This window comes from Diadema antillarum, unplaced genomic scaffold (genome assembly GCF_040938485.1).
Source record: "Diadema antillarum isolate AM-2024a unplaced genomic scaffold, OU_Dant_1.0 seq00000369_RagTag, whole genome shotgun sequence".
NCBI lineage: Eukaryota > Metazoa > Echinodermata > Echinoidea > Diadematoida > Diadematidae > Diadema > Diadema antillarum.
Window position 1 is genome coordinate 1,367,313 of NW_027271370.1, and position 24,119 is coordinate 1,391,431.

The 24,119-nt window shown below is 39.2% G+C and overlaps 1 protein-coding gene across 1 annotated transcript; it reads right to left on the reverse strand.

Annotated features, from left to right (window-relative positions):
• Positions 1-356: 356 nt before the first annotated feature.
• LOC139731397 (cartilage oligomeric matrix protein-like) lies at positions 357-23,446 on the reverse strand. Its single transcript, XM_071642286.1, has 24 exons — positions 23,043-23,446; positions 20,498-20,579; positions 15,895-16,227; positions 15,193-15,461; positions 14,822-14,930; positions 14,091-14,173; positions 13,444-13,495; positions 11,856-12,031; positions 10,777-10,917; positions 10,306-10,380; positions 9,925-10,077; positions 9,132-9,236; positions 8,527-8,634; positions 7,573-7,735; positions 6,943-7,061; positions 6,331-6,383; positions 5,866-5,951; positions 5,232-5,327; positions 4,672-4,850; positions 3,759-4,004; positions 2,894-2,968; positions 1,914-2,011; positions 1,286-1,425; positions 357-774 (listed from the first exon to the last, which is right to left on the reverse strand). The coding sequence occupies exons 1-24, from the start codon at positions 23,043-23,045 to the stop codon at positions 731-733; spliced, it is 2,988 nt and encodes a 995-aa protein (XP_071498387.1). The 5' UTR covers positions 23,046-23,446; the 3' UTR covers positions 357-730.
• Positions 23,447-24,119: the final 673 nt, after the last annotated feature.

Consider the following 24,119-nt stretch of genomic DNA (forward strand, 5'->3'; position numbering starts at 1 on the left):
TTTACAACAACAACGCCGTTTGTAAATTTCAAGGAGACTGTCACAAATGTATATTGAAAGATCTTTTTTTTTTATTTCATGAATGCATTTCCAAAGGACATATCATGTCAATAATAGAGTAATGATGATCTCACACAAATCTTACATTTGACTTCTGACTCTGATGTCACTTTTTGGAGCAGAACAAGAGTTAGCTAAGATATCTTAATGAAAGTAACATTGAGCTAATTCTGTGATTTTTACAAAAGAGAAAGAAATACACGCACAAATCCATAAAAAACTTCTGACATTGCAGATTTTATCTCTCAAGATTTTGAACAGACGCGAGCAAACAACGCTGTTTGGCACGTTCCAATTTCATCATTGTTATGCCAAAGCTGTGCTGTACCAAAGAACCTCACGTCCTTGTTTCCTCGTGGATGCATCCTCACAACTCTCATAATTCTCTCTCGAAGTAGATCATTCACTGTCAATGTATCACCAGTTTTCTCTTCAATTCCACGGTCACTTTGACGATCGCCGCTAGTTGCCTTGCACTTTACCGTTTCCATTTCGCGTCATTAGTTTAACAACATAATTGAACTTACAGAATTATCAGCCGACCTTTTTATAATTTTTGTTCATTGTTTTAATCATTCTGTACGGCTTTAAAGCCTTTCATTTAGAGTCCTTATGGCTTTGTCCTTGGCTTTTATTCGGGAGCTTGGTTTGAATCATGAGCTCTCGCTTTTTAGTTTACTGGTCTGACCTCGGTGTAATCTGCTGGTATTTTATCTGCATCAAATTGAAGAAAACAAACAAACAAACAAACATGATACGTAGGAAACTCTTGAAAATGTTGCTGCGTGAGTTTGTTTTGTTATAATGACCAAAAATAATGTAACCTGTGGGCAACGAGTATGTAGAGTCAAACAGCAACTCTCGGTAAGCGATTTCCTTTGAAAGTCAAGGCTAAAGGCCCGTTAATGAGAAGGTGAAATTCCACAGATGATACTGGAGTTGTATTTTTCATGTAAACAACCTAAATACATTAAAACATGATGAAATCATCTAAATATAGCTGTTACGACGAGGAGACAGCATATCCAGGGCAATCCATCATTCAACACATGCAGTATATTATGAAACATCTCACCTTAAGGCAAGCGCTCAGTAAAGCTGCCCTTTAAGATAATTATAACTGTATAGGGGAAGGAATATAAGTCAAAATAATAGATGATTGATTAAATGATGATGTAACTTAAGTGGCAAAAACTTTTATTGTGAATAGGTGTAGCAAACTTACCGTTGCATTTGTAGGTCATCCTCGACCAGATGATGTCTTCTTGGGAGAAACAGAAGAGACCAACTCGTCCACCCCTCATCGTTGTGTCCACGAGATAGCCCGAATCGGCAATCAGGCGATCAGCCTCGTACAGGTAAACTCTATTCCCGAAAGAGAAAAGGCAAATGGGCCTATTTATCAACCATGTCTTCATCCAACCAATCATGGAATCATGGAACTACTTGCTCGATTATAAAATCCACCTCAGTTTTTGATGTGTGAATTTCAAACGCTGCGCTACCTTCAACATTTCATACGTACTGCAGCATTTCCCATTTATCATATATTTCAGGTTTTACAAAACAGAACAAAACGTGTGACTGTTATTATCAATTTTTCTATGCTTATCACAAAGACTTGTCATTTATATCCGTTTGACACCGTTACAATACACATTTAGCTGAGGAAATGTACATTTCTCCAAAGCATTCATACACGGAATTTGTTTCATGCTAGCCACTTTGACGTAATATTTGTCTTAATCGAAAATCAAAATTTCGGGATTTGGTATTATCTAGTTCCTCGTTACTCTGAATCGTACTAGCAATACCACGTCCGCGTATTCACTGTCAACATCTAGCAATCATACCTAATGAGTCCAATAGAAGGTCTGTGGAGAACCTTCCACCTGTAGGCCACGTGGTCCTTCCAGCCTTGGTTATTAGGGTCTTTCCAGAGCAGCCGAACCTAAAGATATGCATCGTAGTGGTAAGGTGGTTATCATTGGATGCACAACAAAATATACAGGCCTCTTATCATGGAACACTGTACTTGAATATGTAACGTGTACCATAAGTGTATAAACATCATTTTATGCTAAGCCAATAACCTTACGCTTTATTCATGCTCTTGCATACAAAATACTTGTCTTGCTTCTTGTTTATTCCCCCCATTGTATCGTCCACTGCATTTTGTAATGCTTTGTCTCTTGTTTGAAATTGACTCCACAAAGATCTGCATTCATATGGTATTTAGACTATTCTTTGATAATTTTAATTCATTAACATGTTTCTTCCCTTTTTATCTTGTAATCTTGTTTTAATGTTTTGCTTTGTATGTTTTAATTGAATTTTTTTAATCAAATAAGAAACGAAGTCTTGGAAGAGGTTTTCTATCATTTTTTTTGAAGCAAGTTACCTTTAAACAATATTTCATCATTTATAGAAGCAATATGTTTGATGAATGTGAAAGTTGGAAGTGTCTGCTTCATATTGTATACTGACACCAGCGCACTTGCTCTTTGGTGTCAGATACTATTTAGAGGAAATGATTTTCTTCGGGATGTTTTTCATCTCGTGCATTGATAAGATATCACGTGGAATAATCCTTTGTCAAAGATCAATGATACGTCTTCTCTACGTAATACAAGACAGCTAAAAAACATGACTTGAATTCCTGGAGAAAATGGATGTAATAACTAACGAACTTGCTGTCATAATGATCATAACGTTTGTCAAATGATATAAGAAAAAAATCGAATGCCGAATTCAATGGAAAGAGTAGAATGAAAAAGACTTAGTGGTGATTAAAATTGCTGTTATCCTTTCTTCTTCTTTTTTTTTTACTTGCCTGGCCTGGTGTATCTCCTGTATGCCACAAAGCGTTTCTCATCATTTCTCCCGGTCCAGTATCTGATTTGACGACCTAGTGTAAAAAAAAAAATCAATGACATCATCCCTTTCAATGTCTGAGCCAAAAAAAAAAAATCACGTTGAATATTGCATCGATGGTTTTCCACTTGTAGATTGTACATGTATTCCTGGTAATGTATACAGTATAGCCAGTGGTTTGCGAACTTCAGACTGCTGCTGTAAGTGCAGATTCAATATTCGAGTGTGTTTATACTCGCCAAATATAAAACAAATGAACACGCAAATCCATAAATACGAAAGAAAGGCAATACTAGACAATAACTAAAATGTAATCTACATCAACATAAACATAGACATGAGTGTATGTCAATTTTATTTATTACATCATTGTACTATTAGAAATAGTCGCGACAGCTTGGCATTATCAAACTGTTTGTCTTAAGATACGCGTACGCCTTACCTGCTGTCTTGCATAATTATGACAAGATTCGTTTTGCATGATATAAGAGCGGTAATCTTGTTTGAAGTTGACTCCTTTTATGTCCTGAGGGCACTTCAAAACATGGTCAATAACTGTGAAAATCTTTCAACTTCTTATTTTGTTTGCTTTGTATATCTCGTCTTTAATTCCACGGGGGTTGTTTTTTTTTGTGTGTGTAGGATTTTCCTGTGTATTCTTATGTATACCTGGAAACCCTTTTGCTTGTGTCTACAGGCGCTTGTGTGTATATGCTATAATATAATTATCATAATATTAATTTCGTTATCCCTTGAAAGAAAGGATAATGAAAACAGTTTTCAGAAATGATATATGTGTGTATATATGTGTACACATGAAATACCTTGAGCTGGAATCCCGGTTCCCCAACGGCCCTGAATGGCGCAGCTTCCCAGTAAGTCTGGGGTCCCTGCTTCCACATCAACACATAGAAGCTGGCGGAATCCTGGTATCCGAAGACGAAGCCGGCGAAGTCGTCGTCCGTTCGGGTATTGACGTAGAAGGTGCCCGAAAAGTCGACACCGTCGAAGGCTTGGTAGGATATGGCTAGTCCAGGGTCGCTGTTGATTGTCTGGATGATCTGGCGACCCTGTTTATGTTTATTTTGGGGGGATGGGGGTGGGAGGGAGATGTAGGTGTAACCAGAGATATATAAACTCGTAATAACGCTTTCCCCGTTAATTGAACACTACTCACGACATCAACTCGTTTAGCTTGTTCAATTACATGAAATTCTGCTGTTGAGGTGTTTTTTTTTTTAAATTAATGCAACTGATTTGACGAAATCATTGCCTTACATCGACGTAAATAAGCACTGAATTGATCAGTGTTTTAGTAGTATAGCCACAGGCGTCTAGTGGATAAGGCACCTCTCCGGAGATCAGGAGGTCGTAGGTTCGAATCCTGCTCGAGTATGTTCGCCCATGATTTCCTCTGCCATATGACTGCTACTAAAATATGTATTTATTTCATAAAAGATGATAGGATAGCAGCTCTTGCTGGAATGGCAACTACCCATAGCAACAGCCAGTCAGGAAGCTGGATTCTTGTCGTTGCTAATGACAATTGCCATTCCAGCAAGAGTTGCTATCATATCAACTTTTTTATGAAATGGGGCCCTGGACTTTCAAGGAGTTCATGAAAGTTAGTCCGGCCTGTATTACCATCATTTCTGACCCACACACTGCTGCCGAAATAGCTGGGGTAAATCAACTTATCTAACATGTACTAACTGTTCCCTGCATATTTTTTTTTACCTCATCAAATACGATCCATCGAGGATCCACTTGGGCCTCCCCTTCCGGGTCCAAGACCACCGTCTGGTAGGTGCGAAGGTCAGTGCTGTAGATGTTGGGGTTTTCTGGGCAAGCATCCTCGGTGTCGATGACGCCGTCTTTATCAAAATCGCTGTCGCACGCATCTCCGTGGCCGTCCTCTGCAGAGAATGAATCAAAGTTTCCATGCTAGTCATTCGTATTGTATGAGCTTAGCTCCGTGATTAGGTGGAATTCCCATTCTACACATATGCCTTATGAAAATGACCGGTATTAACCTTTGATCCTGAGTATTGAATTTGCCTCTTGAAATATGGTTTTGTGAATGATATTTAAAGTTCGGTTTAGAATGTTCGATGAGTGTCGTAAGCATACAAATGCCATTCGCAAGATATTTCATTGGTTTCATCCTCTATATATCTGTAACGTTGTGTGTCAGATTTATTTTTTTTTTTTTTGTTCACTTTGCACAGTCATGACATTGGAAAAAAGATAATGATAATTGTAAAATTGAGAGCAAAAATGTTGAAAAGGACGCTCACCATCACCATCATCCTGTTCGGGATTGTAAACAATTCTGCAATTGTCAATGACGTCATACACCCTGTCGTTGTCGTCGTCATCATCGCACGCGTCACCTGTAAATGCAAATTTGACATCAGTTTTAACAGAGAGTGAGAAACCGAGAAAGTTCGGTGGTTTGAGTTATATAAAGTCTAAGTTTACTCGGTGATATTGTTAGTTTTGATTCTATTCTTTAGAGTTCAAGTTTAAGTCGATTAGTTCTCACGTTTAATACTGGCACTTCAGTGAAAAAATGAATAAATAAAAATACCGGTAGATGAAAATGTTATTACAGCTGTATAGTGTAACAAACATATAGAAAGGGTTGGGTATGGGTTTTTTCTTTACATGTTTAGGAGCACCCTCTGCTTGTTTGTTTGTTTGTTTGTATTTTACATTTAGGTCATGAATATTGAATATCCATTCAAAACAAACTTTAGATTGATGGAAAGTATGGAGGTATAATCATGACTACACTTTTTGGAGGACTCGAATCTACTGCACGCATGTGCGTTTTATTTTGTTTTGATAAAGGTCATGTTTGTGTGAATTATATCAGCCAGTATTTCCGGCACAAATTCAAGGTAGGAGGAGGAAAGAGCGTGTTCTCACCAATGCCATCGCCATCTGCGTCCAGTTGAGGGTTGTTGGCAATCTTCGGGCAGTTGTCCAGGTTGTCCTGAATACCGTCATCATCGCTGCCAAGAGACGACATGATTCATTTATCACATGACTTCACTGACATAGATACATAGGCTTGCTTTCCTCCGCCAAAACACATCGATGCCTATGCTAGAGTAATAGTCTTCTACCATTAATATCGATTTAAAGGCATTGGTAAAGGTAGCTAGACGTGAGCTTGTTCTGTTGCAAGAACCAATTGCTCTTTTCTTCTATCAAAAGTGGATGTCACATTGGTAACATTTAGACTACTAAGTATGTACTTATATTACTTCGAATAAGTTGTTTCTTTCATGTTAATACCATCAGCAACATAGTAGGAGCAAAATATTTGGGAGTCTACCAATGAGACTGTGCTGTGATAATGACGTCATTGTTCCTTTCATTCATACTTACGCGTCCTCGTTGTTGTCACAGACGTCCCCAAGCAGGTCAGAATCGGTGTTATTCTGTCGATGCATACAAACGATATCGCTTGATATAAATCAGCATAAATCAATGTATGCATATCGACACATACACAGACAAACATGCATACATACATACATCGGCCTACATACATACATACATACATGCGTATCATATCAAAAACTGTCCTCCATCCTTCACATCTTTTTTTCAGCATATTATACAGGGCAGACAAAAGATAGACGCCTACTGCGTTCACTGCGTGAAGTGAATGGGCTTCTGACTTCTGCCAGGGATGCTCGAAAACATTCGCTGTATACATCCATCAGCCATCATTACAATATTGAAACATGGCATACTGATCAGCTGTCGTGACATTTTGCTTCACTGTGAAGAACACTAACCCGATTTATAACCTTCGTCAGTGACCTAAATACCTCAATTTAGCAAACTGCGGCTAAAAGCGTGACATGTTTTTGTTTTATTCAGATTATACAAAAATCAGATGAGAGAGTGCTCTTTCGGTACTCCTCCTCAAGTCCTATTTATGTTCTCAATGAAGCAATTAATTTCTTTGAACAGGTGAAGAATGCAGCCTACCTGATCGGGATTATAATCCATTGGACAGTTGTCGCAAACATCGCCAAAACCGTCCCCGTCGGTGTCGGCTTGTAAAGTATTTGGAACGAGTTCGCAGTTGTCGTAAATATTCAGGATACCTGTTATTTGAGACGGGGGATTAAAAACAAAACAAAAACGAAACTGCCAATTTCAGAGCGTTCGCAGTGAAGAAAGATCTTATTCTGGGCAACTCCATTCCATAGCTACAGTGTATTTGGAATAGTTGCTTATTTGATCGTTACTGACAGAAAGATCAAACGTTGAATGACTCTCCTTTGACATGAAGAGTATTGGTCTGATATATTTTAAAGTTGCGCGATAAAAAGTGTTCTTTCACTGACTTCAGGCAAAATCCACTAGGCATCAGTATTAGTATGTATATCGAACGTTCATCAAGGATGAAGACATGTATTCCCGTTATAACGAACACGGCAATAACGAAATTCCCGTTACAACGAAGTAAAAATTTGACGGCAACATTATCCGCTCTATGTTTTTGTTGTTTTTTTTTATTGTTTATTTATAACGTAATTTCGATATAACGAAAGAAAACTTACGGTCTCGAGGATTTCGTTATAACGGGAGTCCATTGTATCATGCAGAACTTACCATCGTCATCTTTGTCGTCATCGCACTCGTCTCCGTACTCGTCGCCATCGGTGTTGATCTGCCTTGGGTTCGGCGTCATCGGACAGTTGTCGCATCTCTCACCCACTTCATCTCCGTCATTCGTGCTGGCTTGATCCGGGTTGGCCACAAGAGGGCAGTTGTCCTACGTCAACAATTTCGCGCAGAACAGCTTATCGAATGTTTATCACATGGTAATTGAAATGGTTTTTGATGCGTGGTTGTGTGGATGCCAAGCAATGGACTGTAATACATGTAAACATGCGTCGGTGTCTCTTGGAACGCGCTGACATGTTTGGATCATGCACATTAGTTTCATATCATTCCACAGTCATTGAGTAACAAACAAAGAAATGATGTTCTAAGGCATCATTATGAACATGCTGTCAGCCTCGCCTTTACGTTCGCCTTAACATACAACGCATTGTCGGTGGTTTTGGCTTTGTGGTTGCCAATATAGTCATAATTTATGCGCGTCAATCAAGAGAATGTGATATCTTGTATTATCCTCGTAATCAATTCCCCCGTTTTGTACGTGGATCGTAACCATATAGTCGTTTTCTCTGAATGAATCTTCATCCCATGGTTACATTCTATAACCGATGACACTACGCGCTCATGATTTCGTTTCATTTTGTGTACACAGCAGACTATGAAGTATGGGCAAGCAACATAACAAGTACGCTACAAATGAATTCAAATATCAGCATTATAGTCTCTATGATGACATAAATTATGTATGATCGTCTACTTGCGTTCTAACCAAAGCTCGCAAAAAACCGAAACAAACAACCTAATCCGATTCTATAGCTTTTGCTGTCCTATTCTTGATTCTCTCAAGAAAAGCCACCATTCAAAGAGGCATCTATCGACAAATAACTTTTAAAAAAATCTTTGAAAAAAGACCTTGGTGGTAAGGGTATAAGATAATCTTACCGGCCCGTTTGGTATGCCATCGTTGTCTGCGTCAGGGTCACAAATATCCCCCATCTCGTCACCATCTTGGTTTTCTTGACCACTGTTGGGGATGTAGACGCAGTTGTCCTGGGAGAAACACGACGTAGAGAACAATTTTCTAATTTCTTTAAAATGTGAACAGTACCACATCTTTACAACGCAGAGACTTTAGCAGTCTCATACCTTTTCTCATTTCCACTATTTTACTAAACCGCTTTGAAATCTTTCTGCATATCTCATTTTCTCGAAGTGCTTTTCTCCCCCTTGAAATACGTTATTCCTTTCTTTTAATCGGGAAGTCCAGTAAAGCATGTCATGATGTGCTATGCATTCAAGGCTCAAAAGCCCAGTTGAGTCTGCAGGATCACATGCCATGGACAGGACTGGGATTTCATTTCATTTCATTATTTATATCATTTCAAGATAATTAATCGAAATAAACTGAAAATAAGCACAGAAACGACACAATTACCCACACTCTCCAACACAAAAGATTATAACAACAAACAAACAACTACTAATATCCATGAAAGTCGGTGGCTCGTGAGAGACCTAGACTTACTTCAAAATAGAGTGGTCCATACCTTTCGACAGTGTTTGTCCCAGCAGTTGAGTTCGTTGTCGGGAAAGCCGTCGAGATCGGTATCGATGGTACAATCGTAACCGTCACCTGCCCAACCAACGATGCACTATCGCGGAAAGCAAAGGCAGTCAGAAAAGACTAAAGATAAAAGCATATTTTACGCACTATCACTCAAAAGGGTACGGCAATGATGCATATAATTCTATACACGTATACTTAGAATGAAATGTACTGATGTAAGAAGATGAAGATAAGATCATAGCAAGAATTTTGTTTTTGATACACAAACAGACCTGCAAATGCAGATAAACGATACTATCATGGAGAAACACATATACACGCATTTATTATGCATATGTGACACTGTTGACCACTATGATCATATCCGTATTGAACACATATGCAGTGGCGGATCCAGGAAATACCGCATCGGGTGCCCCCCCCTTTATTTTTTGTTAAAACAAAAAAATAAAATAAAATGTAAAGGCGCCCCCTCTTTTCGGAATTCCTGGGTCTGCCCCTGCCATGTAATCCTTGTTGAACACAAACAAACAATTTTTCCGAAGATTTGGTTGCACATCCAAGTGCTGTCAAAACTGCATTTCGTTTGATTCAAAAGAGTTTCATATTTTGTCTTGAATGTTTATTGGCGGCGAACCAGTTTGAACAAGTGTTTAAGAGGCGAACAAAGCTATGAAGGACAAAGGGGACACGGATGCTTAGTAGGGCGTAGAAAGGGACAGAAGAGTGCCTCCTTGGGAGGAGACTCACCTCACAGGTGTAAGCACACTCACCTCACAGGTGTAAGCACCATTCCGATGAATCAAACACTCTGCCTTGGGGTGACAGGGGCTACGAGCCCCGTTCGGACAAGTATTGTGCTCCTTGCAGCCAACTGTCTGGTTGCCCTCAAAGCCGTGCATGCAGTCTCCGCAGTAATATGATCCCTACAAGGAAGAAGAGAGAATGGGTGTCATTGCACGGGAGATATTCTGTCTCCTTCTGCTGTCTAAATATTACCGGAAACTGATGCTTCTCTCCTTTCTGGACCCTTCACGTTTCTCTAATTTGTTTTATTTATATTACCAATTGTGTAAGGTTAAGGGTTGAATCACTGCACATAAAAATGAAAGACTAGAGAAGGAAGAAAGAAAGAAATATGATTTCTTACATACCATGGTGTTGATGCAGTATGAATTCTCCACGCAGCCGCCATTATTGCGTTCACACTCGTTGATGTCGTCACAAATCTAGGGTGATAAGAGTGACATTGCAAGTTGACTACATAAAGCAAAGCATGTTTTAAGATAGCCAACATTTTTATGGTGTTTATGCTTTTGTTTGAATCCCAATATGCTAACTGTGCTAACGTCAAATTGTGAAATACCCAATAGGGTAGAATACATAACTACAAAACTCAAAGTTTGCAAATTTGCAAAATACAAATGTACATCTGTTTGATGAGCAGCACCCACTGATCAGTTACTGTTGGCAGATTTCCATGGCACATCTGCATGAGACTCGTGTCGCATGCGCCAAAAATAATGATCTATAGTGGTATTCAAGATTAATATTTCCAGTTAAACTGCTAAGCCAAGACTATAAAGTGTTATGTGATAATTTCAATCTCTTCTTTTTTAGCTTACCTGTCTGTTCCTCACAGCTGCCTCGAGACCAATTCCTTCCAGACCCAGGCCGATAAAGCCGGACGGACAGGGTGGGCACCGGAATCCCGGGACCAGATTGACGCAGTCGACCACGCGCGAACATGGAGACGCCTCAATACACTAAAAAAATAATAATATATATATATAAAAAAAATCGAAATTTCCATCATTACAGCGGAAGTTTTCTCCAGTAAATTTCTCTGAGTATTTTGAGTCTACAACAAAAGATGAATGCTTTTCGCTTGGAGTGAAGCCTTGCCTCGTATTACATTATATTAAATGTGTCGACCATGCGATATTTTGGACGAAACGTCAAACAAACATCGTTTCTAAGCAAGAGGATAGTGTATCATTATTACCTCAAAGTGGCATTCCCAAAACAGCAAGTAATTTCATCAAGGTTTTTCTTATAATTCTTGGTAATCGGGGCACACGAAAAAAAAAAAAAAAACGAATCCAAAAAATGCATGTTTTTTCATAATACCGAATTGTGTAAGCGACGACCATGAAACATTATTTTGGACGGAGTGTCAAACAACGTCGTTCTTATTCGCAAGATTGAAGTGTTTCGGCCTTTTACTAGAACGTAATATCTCCGCCCCTACAGAGGAAATTCTATCCTCAGTTGTCATTTATTGCATTGAGTCCATGTTCAAAAGGGACACAAAAGGATTATTATCTGTAATTCATCACTGAAATCTCTTATCTATAGACAAGACATAACCTCAAACACTTCAATATCTACATGATGATCTACAAGCAGAAAAGCGTGCAACTTCGAACCCTTTAATAAGATACTGCCAGTTCGGAGGATGAACATTACATTAGGGTTTGGTAGCAAGTCTGACTGAGACTTTACTTTCTGTCGATGCTTTGATTCACTGATCATTGATACACCTGAGCTTAGATATAATTTCTAGGTGCTTGATTCCACAGTTATTTAAATATGTATGCATGTACAAGACTTTGTAAAATAACATTTAGGGGAACATCAAAATGAGAGTTTGCGAGATTTTGTCGATTGATTGTATTGCTGACCAATCTTGCTTTATGCCCACCTCGTTGATGTCATGACAGTGAGTGCCGTTTCCTCGGTAGCCAGCCGGACACTGGCCGCAGCGGTAGCCGTTGCCTTCCGGGTCGTCGAAACACCTGACGCCGGGGAAGCACGGGTTCATGCTACAATCTGGTGAGATGATGGTCTGCGGACCTGAGGTAAAATAATCGGTGCTGTCTGTCACACGACGGTAGAGGGAGGCAGACCGGGCAAGTTAAAGGAAGAAGCATTCAAAGTTAGTGTGTCAGTTTATCGCTTTGATTCCCTTTTCAAAGATTATAATGCAATTATTGAAGGGGAGGGGAGGAGTCACTCGATCTAGATCAGCAGTTATTCATCATGCAATATTGAGGCTTTATATCGCCCACACGTTTAGGATATACATAATTCCTAGTAATCGATTCCTAACCAAAGAGCTATCAAAAAATAGTGTGTTTAAAAGGGAATAATGATAGCATAAGTAAATCCGTGTTACGGCATCGGGGCGAAAATCAATTGGACGTCAACATTACTGTTTTGGTTTTCCATAGCATTGGGCAAGCAAATCCAAAAAGAAAAAAATGTATATTGGTGTGGCAATGGAGCCTTTGGGGAAGATAACCAACAGGCGAAAATAGCATAAGCAAAGGGAAATGAGATCATTTCAACCATTTTAAACGTTTTTTGTTTTTTTTTTCTGGCATGTGCTACTGAAAATGAAACATCAACAATCAATTTTTACTAAGCAACATTTCACATTTCACATCTTTTCATATGTCATTATCATTTCGATAAGTTCAAGAACGATCATGATTAATTGAAAACAATGATGATGCTTGATTTGGATAGTCCAAATTACTTTAGCTCACAATCCAACTAATAAAAAGTGTGGACACTTCGAAGGTGGCCTTCGACACCTTCTCGAGGTGTCATCTTCTTTGTCATCTTCTCGAGGTCAATATTGACTGTTTGATAGGCGCGTTTCAGACATTTTATATACAAAGTGAATTCAAAGTAGTGAAGGGAAGGTCAGTGGAACTTAGGTCGATTTGCTCGTACCCTTGGCAACAATAGATAATCAGGCAGTCGATTAGAATTAACGCAAAACGAAATTGCCACAACAATGTATCAAAGAGTAAATACCATAATGAAGTGGTTGCATTAGATTACACAGCACAACCCCACGCAATTCTGTGCCAGTTAACTACTAAACCGTGTATAAAACTACATTTCATATTAGGAAAAAGGGGGGAAAAGGAATCTTCATGTTATAAGAAGCGAGTATATTCCGTAATGGTAACAGCAAGCGAGCAAGGTACATAAAACTGAAGAAAGATATATCATCCTTCTCATCCTCGTACTTCATAACACCTTATTGTGGTTTTTACTGCTGATAATGTAAGGACTGGGTTAAAAAGCAACAAAAACAAAACAAAAATCCGAGAACAAACTACATGTATTCTATTTTACGATTATACGAACGATCTGGCTCCAAGTCAGAATACAACGTTTATAATAATTTGACTCCGACAGTGGTGTTACGTTATCATAGTTGGTGGTGAGAAAAGATTTAAAGACATCTACCAGAAAGTATAGCAATGAAAACTTACCACACATTCTGCAGGTTTCCATCGTATGCCGAAGACGCTGAATCTCGCGAGTCTGAAATGAAAAGTTTGATAAATCAGTGATATACCGGCCCAGGATTTAAGAGGGCGCTGTTGCATGGACCCACGCGGTGGACCCACGTTTCCGCGGCAGCTGCCATCGTCCGATTAAAACCAATTCGTTCGGCGAGTATGTCGATATTCGGCGAAACTGAATGACAATATCTATTCGTTTCTTCCTGGCTGGTTCTACTTACAAATAAGCACAATAAATACGGATCTCTCGAAGACAAAGTTTGCGTGCCACCTACACTAGCTGCGGAATGCAGTGTGCATTTTCAATTTGGATTTCTTCAATTCCCAAGACTCGAATAAGCTGGTGAAACCCGTAACTTGAAAATGCTACTTTTCGCATAACAGTTTGCTGTTCCCAGCCCTTCAACGTTAAGAATATAGCATTACAACATTGCTACATTGATATTTTTGGGTACGTATAGGCAAGTACTAATCCATGATTAGTTGTACCGGTAATGATCTACACCTCTACGGTTTTCCGACGATTCGTGATTATTATAACCGAGAAGAAAATGGGACAAATACACGACTGAACAGATGACTGTTTTAATTCACGAAAAGATTCCTGAGCTCACCTGACCAGCCATTTCCGTCTTGAGGAGAGTCAGAGTACTAGCGAGAGACTGGAAAGCATCCATGAGGTCAGTGGAACCAGGCCCTGACGGACGCCAATATTTACAGAGACAGAGAGAGAAAAGGCGAAAATGATAAACGTATTATCAGACGCAACCTTGCCCCATTCTCAATCGAGTCGGCGAAGAGGTACCAGTAATCTAGGGGTTTGGTAATCCAGGGAGAAGATATAGGGCCTTGTCCGTATAAGTCACACTTAATGTCGATCAGAGAATATTGGATTGAACACATTAATTCCTCACGACTTTACTTGCTGCCCCGGGCCTCTGGCACACTTTAAGTTCAGTTTTACGCGACTATTAGGTCGAGAAATGATTCCGACAAGGTTATCGAAGAGTATCATTGAAATTTCCCGAATTTGATGAATCAACCATAATTATTTAGTATTATGGCTATTCCCTCGTCAACGCTTGAATATTTTTTTTTTTTTTTTTGCCGTTGTAAAACATTACAAGTATGACCGATTTTTAGCATTTTTCAGATTTACGGGACTGTCATAATGTTGAGTCTAGATTTATTTCTCATAGCCGCTTAGGAAAGAAGCAAATTCTTGTAAGTAAGAAACCACAGAATCGGTGGCTTTGAAGTAAAATGCTGCTCTGGTGACTTTAGTGGATATGAGTAGAATCGAACGAGAAACATACGCGTACATGAAAGGTGTAGGATTGCTTACAAGGTTCAAATTCTGGTTCTTTGGGTTCCGTCGCGAGACTGCAGGCAAGAGAATGTAAGACATCGGTAATTGGTCCTCCGTAAAAGAACTTGGCGTTCTGGAGAGTTCCCTGCACACATAACGGACAGAACGACAGTTTGTATAAAAGACAACAATGATGAATAACGTGTTTGAAAGAACTGCGATTGATCTCATTTCGTATATAAAAGCGAAGAAAACAATACAAAACAAGAGAAAGGTACAAGGTGGCAAGAAAAGATCCCGCTTCGGTCGGAAATGGTCACATACAGGATGACAATTTGTCAAATTTTACCATTTCCCGTTCAATAGTCGTTCCATAATTCCTACAACGACGGAAAGTGAATTCTCACCTTTAGTGGCAGTAGCGACATACCATAGCCAGCCTGTCCCAGTCTCAACTCGGCATTGTCGATCACTGTTCGCGTGAAGATCCGGGCGAAACGCTCATCGACGACGGTCTGGCCGGCACGGTTGCAATCGACATAGAGCACGAGTTCGGTTGCCCGCGTCCTCATGGCGTGTATCTGGAGCACCACGGTGTGCCAGTCCCCGTCGACAAGGTTGATGCTGGAGAACTGCACTTGTCGCTCACCCTCTGATGTGCGATAACGAATCACGACTGAAAACAAAAGGAGACATAGAATAGTATCATCACTGTGGTATAAACACATTCTAACTCTATGATGGCTTTTATGTTTGAGTAAAAAAAAAAACCATTGTGACTGCTTCAGAATTTTTATAGAAAGTTTAACATAATGTAATTCCACTGTAGGAAGCCGTGGATATGATCATTATGAAGATGAGGTATTGCAGATGAAGAGAAAATATTTTATCATATCTCAAGTCTGTGTGTCGCTTCGTTAACTTATTATGTTTTGCAATTTCACTTCTGAAGTAGTGAATTGATAGTACAGAAAATAGAGAAAAGGAAGGTATGATTTTACACGAAATATAGAGATTGTGTATCACTCCAAATGTGTCTGATGTTGATGACATATTTGTACATTATTTTTGTAATATTGGGACCTTCCATAGAAATTGGGTTAGCTTACGCATGTCACCTCCATTCGTTCCGTTGTAGGCCACCTGTAACTTGAGTGGATTTCGGTCGTTCTGGAAGTGGTAACTGCTGGTATAGACCCCAAAGAAGACACCCTGATGCCTGGGAGCGAGTCGTGCCCTCACAACGAAGTACACGTTCTCATTCTTTCGCATTTCTTTAGCGAACTTGGTGAAGAAGGCGCGGTCGGAGATGAGCGGGTACCGGATATTCATGCCGTTGAAGTGGTAGGCCTCACCGTAGATGTTGGAGTTTTCTTGTGGTACGGGGGAGATTCCCGACACGCGTGTGTTATAAATGCTGAAGGCATCGAAAAGATCCACTTCTGCGGGTGAGCATTAAAGGAAGAATATGACGTTTGATCATTTAAGTGTTTCTCATTATGTGATGCATGGTTCGCCTTCAACAGATAAGGATTAGTTTCACCGGCATTGATTATCAACCCTAATTCTTTCCACTCACATGGAAATAGATATTGGTCAAAGAAGAGCTAACGAGTCACCACGAGGGTTGAAGTCAGTGATGACCAACAAAAATATATTTAAGTTGAGCATTTCCTTATCAAAAACACTTAATACCAAAAGAGAGTTACTTAAATGTCAATGACACTTTAAACAGGGAAACTTGAATCCACGCCAAGATTCTATTTTGCCCGTTTTTGTACATAAATTGTATTTATACGTTGTTGTGTTTTCTTATACCGTATTCATAGAACTCTTGGTGATAATTGATTCCCAGTTTTTGCTGGCTATAATTCGATCTAAAAAAGCTCAAAATGAAGATAAATAATTATGAAGACTAATATTATCTGCCAGAGACATGTACGATGTACGCATAGGCGTCAGTTTGAGATAAATGCGTAGATAATGTGTAACATATCAAAGAATCAATGCAGAAATCTTAGTTTTGCGAAAATCAATGTTTTGAATAAGACGTGCTGATACTTCAGAAACCTTGTTTTACTTCTATCAATACTAATTCAGTGGTTTATCAATAAATCTGTCAAATCTTTGACGCAAAAAAGCATTGTACATAATAGATAAATGTGAAATAAATTTCTAATACAAACTTCGCCGCCACAGGAGATATCAGAATCCGCCAAGTCAAATGAAATGTCACGTGATCGCTTCCGAAAAAACAAGACAAACGCGTGTCAATCGAATACAAGCTATGTTTGACAACCTAATACTTTAACTTGTAAAGACAGTGATTAATGAAGAAATCGCATATTGCCATGTGTATGCGAATCATATTTCGGGCGTGTCTTTACATTCTCTTCTGTTTGCATGTATACTTTTCTCCTTTGGCTTTTTCCCCTGAGCTTGTGTAGACACCCGAGACAGAGCGGCATGGTGCCGTGTCGCTATACGGAGTCCATTTCTTCTCTGGTTTCCAGGTGACGGACTGGAGGGTTTGGCACAAGGACAATATTTATCAGACAATTTGGATCCACCCAGGATCCGCCCAAGTTATCAGGAGTTCACTGGATCCCGCTTCTTACCCCCCGTGAGAGTGGGTGTAAGATACACAAATCAGATCTGGCTTCGAAACACCAGAATCTAGTGCGGTGTTTGTGGTGACGTAGTTGTGGGTGCTTGGTTCTCAGCACGAATCGTCTGCAAGCACATGACAAGCACTACAAGCTTTTAGTTCAAGATCATAACTTTTAAGAGGATTCCTCCATTTTTCTAGAATATATTAAATCTTTTTCTTATAAAAAGAAATGAAAAAAAAAATAAAAAGATGGTTTCATTTTGCTTGAACCCGTGACCTTATAATAGTTTTGTATTATCAATTTTGCTTTAAAAAAGAAATAAATTAATTGCTGAATTGAAAGTTTCTGTGATCATCACTCGAAGGCCACTAAATCACTTTCCCCTCATCTCTTCCGGCTTTGTCAGAAATATTTTTACTAACGTTTGTCTGCAATCAGGGGGTATCCAATGTTTGAAGTAAACATAATCGTGTGATGAATGTTTCTGAATCTCAGTAATTTTTTTCCATGTAAAGTGAAAGTTTCCATGTTAGAGTTATAAATTAAGATTGTATTGCTTACTTGTTTATTCATCCAAACTAGAGATGCAGAGAGATTTCGAACTTTTGCGATTTTTAGCTGACATCTAGTCTAAGATGAACGTCTTTCTTCTGTGGTTGTATATACACCTGCATTATTTTTTTTTTGAAAGTTTCGAACTTCCGCGATACTCCAAAACGTTATCGGGATACAAACTTTCTTTTTGTTAAGGTAGAAGTAATAAAATCCAACGCATTTCTGATTTAATCATCTTTATGATTCCTTGGAGCGTATCATTGATATTAAGCTAGACGAGGACAGACATTTCGCGACTCTGAGTCAAAGCAATGATATAGGCCTTGCAATTGTAAGCCTATTAAACATCTAAGAATGTAACAACATAAAAATACAAAAATATAGGTGATTACTCCTGGCAGATGACAAATTATTTCAGTATACTGCACACAGCAGCTAATAATTACTTAGCATATCATTTTTCTTCATGGCAGTATTCCAACAAAGCACAAAAAAACTTTGCATACACTCGACAACATTTTAACGAGTTTGCTGTAACTGATCCATGTTGAGTCATAAAAGAACTTGTTCTATTGTATTTTTTTTCTTTGTCGAACTAGATTTCCTTGGTATCTTGTCTTGGTCCTTTAGAAATGTAAAGAAGAAGAAATATGTAGCCAGATGGCCGGCATGACGTCCACAAATTTATTACTCGAGAAGGAAATTTGTCATGAGTTCAGCACATTACACACAGTAGAAGCTTATTTCATGCCACACAGACGTAAGATCCATTACAGAAAGTGAACTCAAAAAAAGGGCCGTGCTACAGGACTTCAGTGTTTCTTGACCCATCGAGCCCTGGGGTGATATAGCTGCAGAAATCATCATCTGATTATCACTTAAAAGATTTCACCTCTGAGCTTCACTACATATAGGGCCTATTGTAATGGAGAACGTTGGGATTGACGTGATCATATTCATTCAATCAGGACAAAATCAGACAAAATAACAACAATAAGCCCATTTTGATCTCCTGAAGTGTAATGTCAGCTTTAAATCTAGCAATTAAAAGGCTTTTGAAAATATTATTTTCTGTGACCAAAACATAACAAAAGATATGTTCAAAACGGAAGCAAAGATGACTAAAGAGACCTTTTTGTACCCGATCTTGTTGAACTTTAACAATGACTAGTAAAAACTAGAATAACAATTATGCAGTCTAAAACCAATGAAATGTGGTTTCGAGACTTCATGGGTTAAGAGATAGAACACTGTTGCAAACGGGCCTTGCGCACTGAGTAACTTGTCATTATGATGTCACAACAATTATCGGGGTTATTTACCCCAGACTTCAGCACGAAATATTGTCACAATAAAATATTTGCACGAATTGGAGGCGGCGCCCTCTTAGGCGAACATGTTATGGCAATGGCCCTCGAATCGCTCCTTTCTTGTTTGCGCTGCTTGCTTGAGATTCAACAAGTAATTTTGAATGTCATGTCCAATCATATTCCCCGCTGTGCCTGACAAGGCTCCGGCTCAAAAACCGGCCCAGAGTGGAATACGAGTCGAACGACACCCAAATGACCTTCGGCATAACTTAGTGAAAGGTGGTGTCTGAAATGTTCGAAGAAATTCCGACGAAAAGTAGAATATCAGGCAAAAGAAAAGCAAAAATCAAGGAGAGATAGGTATGTCTCAACATTCCAAAGTAAGAGATTAATCTTGTTTTGGCAAGAACAAATCTAAATTGGAGGACAACATAATGAAAATAAATTATGATCTATTGCAGGAGGTCAGAAATAAAAGAATATGTCACGAAAACTGAGAGAAATAAAGGCATTCCAAAATCTCGGTAACTCTAGAACGATCGTCAACAACTTCAACTTCATGCGATACTTTTAGAAATTGCACGGTGTTGAATTATTTCTCCCTCAAAGACTCACAGGAAAGCTTCCAGGGGCTGATTGGTTCTTTCCACATGGGTAACATCTTTTAGAAATGATAACTCAGTGATTTTAGTCAATCATTTTTCTTACAATCGATGTTAGCACAACTTTTTAACGGACTTTATCATGTACTGTTCAGCTGCCTATTTTTGTAAGTCTTTCCCATTTTTGTGGTCAAATTACAAGTATAAATTTGGTTTCCAACTTCAAAGGCTTCTGCATCCCGACTCGCCGATAAGAGTTTTGACTGGTGTGGTGTAGAGACCCTGAGAGTACCACGTCTAATATCATAAGAAACGTGTGTATTTCACTCTGAATAAAACAATATCATATGAGGTTTAGAAAATTGACTCCCCATTCAATCTACAAAGCTTTTAATCTCTAGCTATTCCGGCCTTGAGTGAACTGGAAAATACACAAGCTCTAACATAACCACGAGAACTAGAACGAAATCTGTCAAGCGATATGAACGAATCGAGTATAGACTGATGTTTGAGATATGTCATTTCTTTCACGTCATGTAACAACTTGAAGAAGGGAGAAGTACTAGTAATTCATGCGAACAGTGAACCGTTTCGAGAGAAAATAATTGGAATTCGAGTCAAAGGAATGCCTACCGACTGCGGAGGATGGCAGCATCTGTGATGACGTCACAACCAGCAGCAAGATGAGCGAGTAGAGCCGTGTGCTACACCCCATCTGGAGAGAGTTAAACGAAAGGAAAGGTTAAGAAGAGATTTGCATATGATTACTTTATATTCTATGTTTTCTCGTCATGATTGATATAAATTTTTCCCCTCTGGAACCGCTTTTATTCATCTGAAAGTTATTAAAGATCGTATACAAACATAAAGTCAGACAGACATACACGCACCCAGCAGGGAAGACAAGAACAAACTGACAAGGAAAATGATTCTTGATACGAAATGTGTCACACGACTGCCATTGTATAAGGCTTTGAGCGCTTTTATTTCGCGGTCTGTAAGAAAAAACAACAACGCATATGTATGTTGTGCCTTTGTTATGGTAATCTCTGTTTTGTAATCTCTCTTTTATATGTGTGAATGTGTTTCTACATGCATTGGCCGTCCAACGAGCCCCACACTAAACAATCAATTCATTAGTCGAATTTCAATATATCAGAATTATGAACAGATTGCGTAAGGTAAAGAAGTAATTGATTTGTCTGTTGCCATCACCACGTCCAAAATCATTCGCGAACTTACAACCGAAATACCTATTTCAAGCAAGCCGTCATTTTGTGTATAATAGTGTAAGAAATTACGGCTTAGTACATTTGAAATAGTAACGATTATGAGGATGATGACAACTAAAACCATTCCAATAATACATTCACGATGAATGGGATGATGAGCTCGTTACGGGGGGGGGGGGGGGGGAGGCGGTATGTACAGAAACGTTGAAGAGCTGATCATGGGTAACACCCTTGAGCTTATCTTGCGGTCTTAATACACACCACTGCCTGATTCGCAATCTGAAGCCATCATGTCAATAAAGAAGACGTGAGTGCAATTAAACAGGGGTCACATTATTTCAATATATCATACCTGCTAGTTGTATTTTTACAGTATAAGATAGGATCAACAAATGGCATTAATCACCTTACTGAAAGAGTTTCTCCTATTCTTCTGACTGGGGTAGCAGGAGGGGTTGGGTGTTGTAGAATTGTTTCGGTTTCCATCAAGATGTACATCCGGGGTTTATGGGCATGTGATTTGTTTGTACATGAATAAGTCCATGCCTTTCAACTACATTAGGTTTTACTTCCTTCCTCATGCATATAAATCATATTAATCATTAGTTTGCGTCTCCTTTGCATTCGAAGCTATCAGTCAAGCTAATTAGGTCCAAAGGCTGCTCCGCACACTTCATCACACATTTCAAGCCTTAGTGGTATATTAAGTTATACTTCCTTCCTAAAGAACATTAATGATGTAAATCATTGTCTATTCCTTTGCGTTCAAAGCTATCACTCGAGCTTGTTAGGTTCAGAGAGCCATTCTGCACACCTAAACACACAATTCAGATGAGGTTTGGGGGGAAATATGCAGTTTGCTTTAATGCGCGTGTTATGAGCGTGTTTCTACTGGCTTGTGACGTGTTCTTGTTTTTGTCGGGGTGTATGAGCTTCGCAACTTGATAGAAGTTATTATTTCCAAGAGAGAAATGTTCTGAAAAATATCTTACAAATTGAGTAGAGTGATTTCAGTTTGAGTTTACAAGGATCAATATTATTTAGCAGGCTGCATCTACCCAAAGTGGCAGGTCTTGTCATGCTTGTACTTTGATTTTCTGACGATGATGCGGACAGTCGCTATCGGGCGGTACAGCAAATAAAACTGAAAAATAGATTTTCGTTTTGATATAATAGTAAATAATTTAATTTGGAGGAGAATAATCAGACTAAACAACTGTTATCTACTCCTTTTGTCGTCACCCACTGGCAAAGCGCTACCAAAACTCAGCAGTCTTCATGGTACGTGTTTACAATGTGACCAAACCAGTCGCGGATCCAGGGGGAGCGCACCCCTTTATTTATTCATTTTTTTTTTTTTTGCTAAAACAAAAGAAATGAAAAGAAAAAATGGGGGGGGGGGGCGCGTCGCCCCGTTTAATTTTGTAAAGGCGTCCCCTCTCTACGGAATTCCTGGATCCGCCCCTGAAAACCATATCAAACACGATGATTCCTGTCATACTATGAGTGGAAAATCATTTAAGTTCCAATATCAATTGTGAGAAATTTAGAAGTACTCGTAATAGGCTTTGTCGTAAACGTGACAGATGATACAAACAGCTGGCAAAGTTTCACACTTCATAATTATGATCACTCTAATTCTCCGGTGTGTATTAGGAAGGTGTCAGAACTTCACATCCTCGAGCTAAGTCATGTCGATGTTATTTTCTTTTTAGAAAGGGATGATTTGTGATATTCGCTGAACAAACCCTCTCAAACAAAATACAAAAAGAAGGAGTACGGAGTCGATACCACATTCATGCCCATTGGCATTTTTTTATTAAATGGCAAATAATTCTCGTTTCCGAGATCTAGCTAAAGAAGGCACAATCTCACGCCCACTTACATAGTATCACTCTGCTTTCAATACTGCCATCTAGAAGAAGAATTAAAACTTGATGACTCACCATTCTGAGGTCTTTGTGTCTCTGATCTGGTGAAGTGAATTCTTAATCATAAAATGTTCCAAAACAGTTTAAAGTCTCCAATCCAAAGCGAGTACCTCCCTAGAGTTCGGCTTCCCGTTTTGATGGAATATTACGGAGAAAGTAATGACGCTGTGTTGCCGTCGTTTATCCTTTTAAGAGGCTGTGAAGGTATTCATTCATTCCACTTCTGTCTTGAGCACCTTCTACTGCAGGCCAAGCCCCTTTTGTGAGTTTGGAGAATGCGACCTTTTTTATCCTGCTAGCTTGCTCTGGCGTGTCAAGTCTCGGATGTTTGAGTTGATGAGTTTGCCTCGGCAGTCCGCGGTGCCAAAGATGAGCTGGTGGGATGCAAGGATGTTTCAAGACGTCCTGCCTTTGCGCGCGTCAGCTGCTGTATGCTGGCAGCTTGAAGAAGTATTGCAGCTAAATATATCCGGTGTATGAGCTCGGGACTCTGGGGTCATGGTGTGACTCGCTCTCAGTATGGGTTCCATGCAGAGGGTTTAGAGGTGACATGAGGACGGAGTTGGGATGCTGGAGCAAGGGCGGAAGACATTGGATGGAGGAGCCCGTTGGGTGTCGTGTGTAAGGAGACAGAGGAATGCCATCTAAGAGGAGAATAAAAAAGTTTCAATGTCATAGTTAGTTTCCTTTTCATAAACTCAAACGATTTCCGTGAAACATCGTCATGGGACAAAAATTAGAAAGTCTATCATCAGAAACAGGAGACAATATCTACAAAGCTTACTACTTAATGCGCCTGTCATTATTCTAAAATGTATTTGTTTCTGTTTGTTTGACACAGTGCCAGCCAGCTTTGACCGGTTCTTCGAGATGTACATTTAGTACAGTTTTTTTTTTTTAATTTGACGAATCTTCCAGTCGCCTGAGAGACTAGTCCACATTGTTAAACTATCGGGATGAGCAATGGAAAAGGAGAGTAACTAATAAAAAGAAAATTTCAGGGTTAGATGGGGTATAGTATGACTTCCGGTGTGTCAATGACTACACAGGTCCACGAGCTGAATTCTTTCTAAACAAGCAATTACTCATGTT

Bases quoted from the DNA above. Each gene is read 5' to 3' on its own strand.
- LOC139731397 (XM_071642286.1), bottom strand. The intron at 7,062-7,572 runs GTAAGTTCTGCA...CTCAAATAACAG, and splicing joins TGACGACAAAGATGACGATG to GTATCCTGAATATTTACGAC. The intron at 4,851-5,231 runs GTGAGCGTCCTT...CATTCTCTGCAG, and splicing joins CGAACAGGATGATGGTGATG to AGGACGGCCACGGAGATGCG.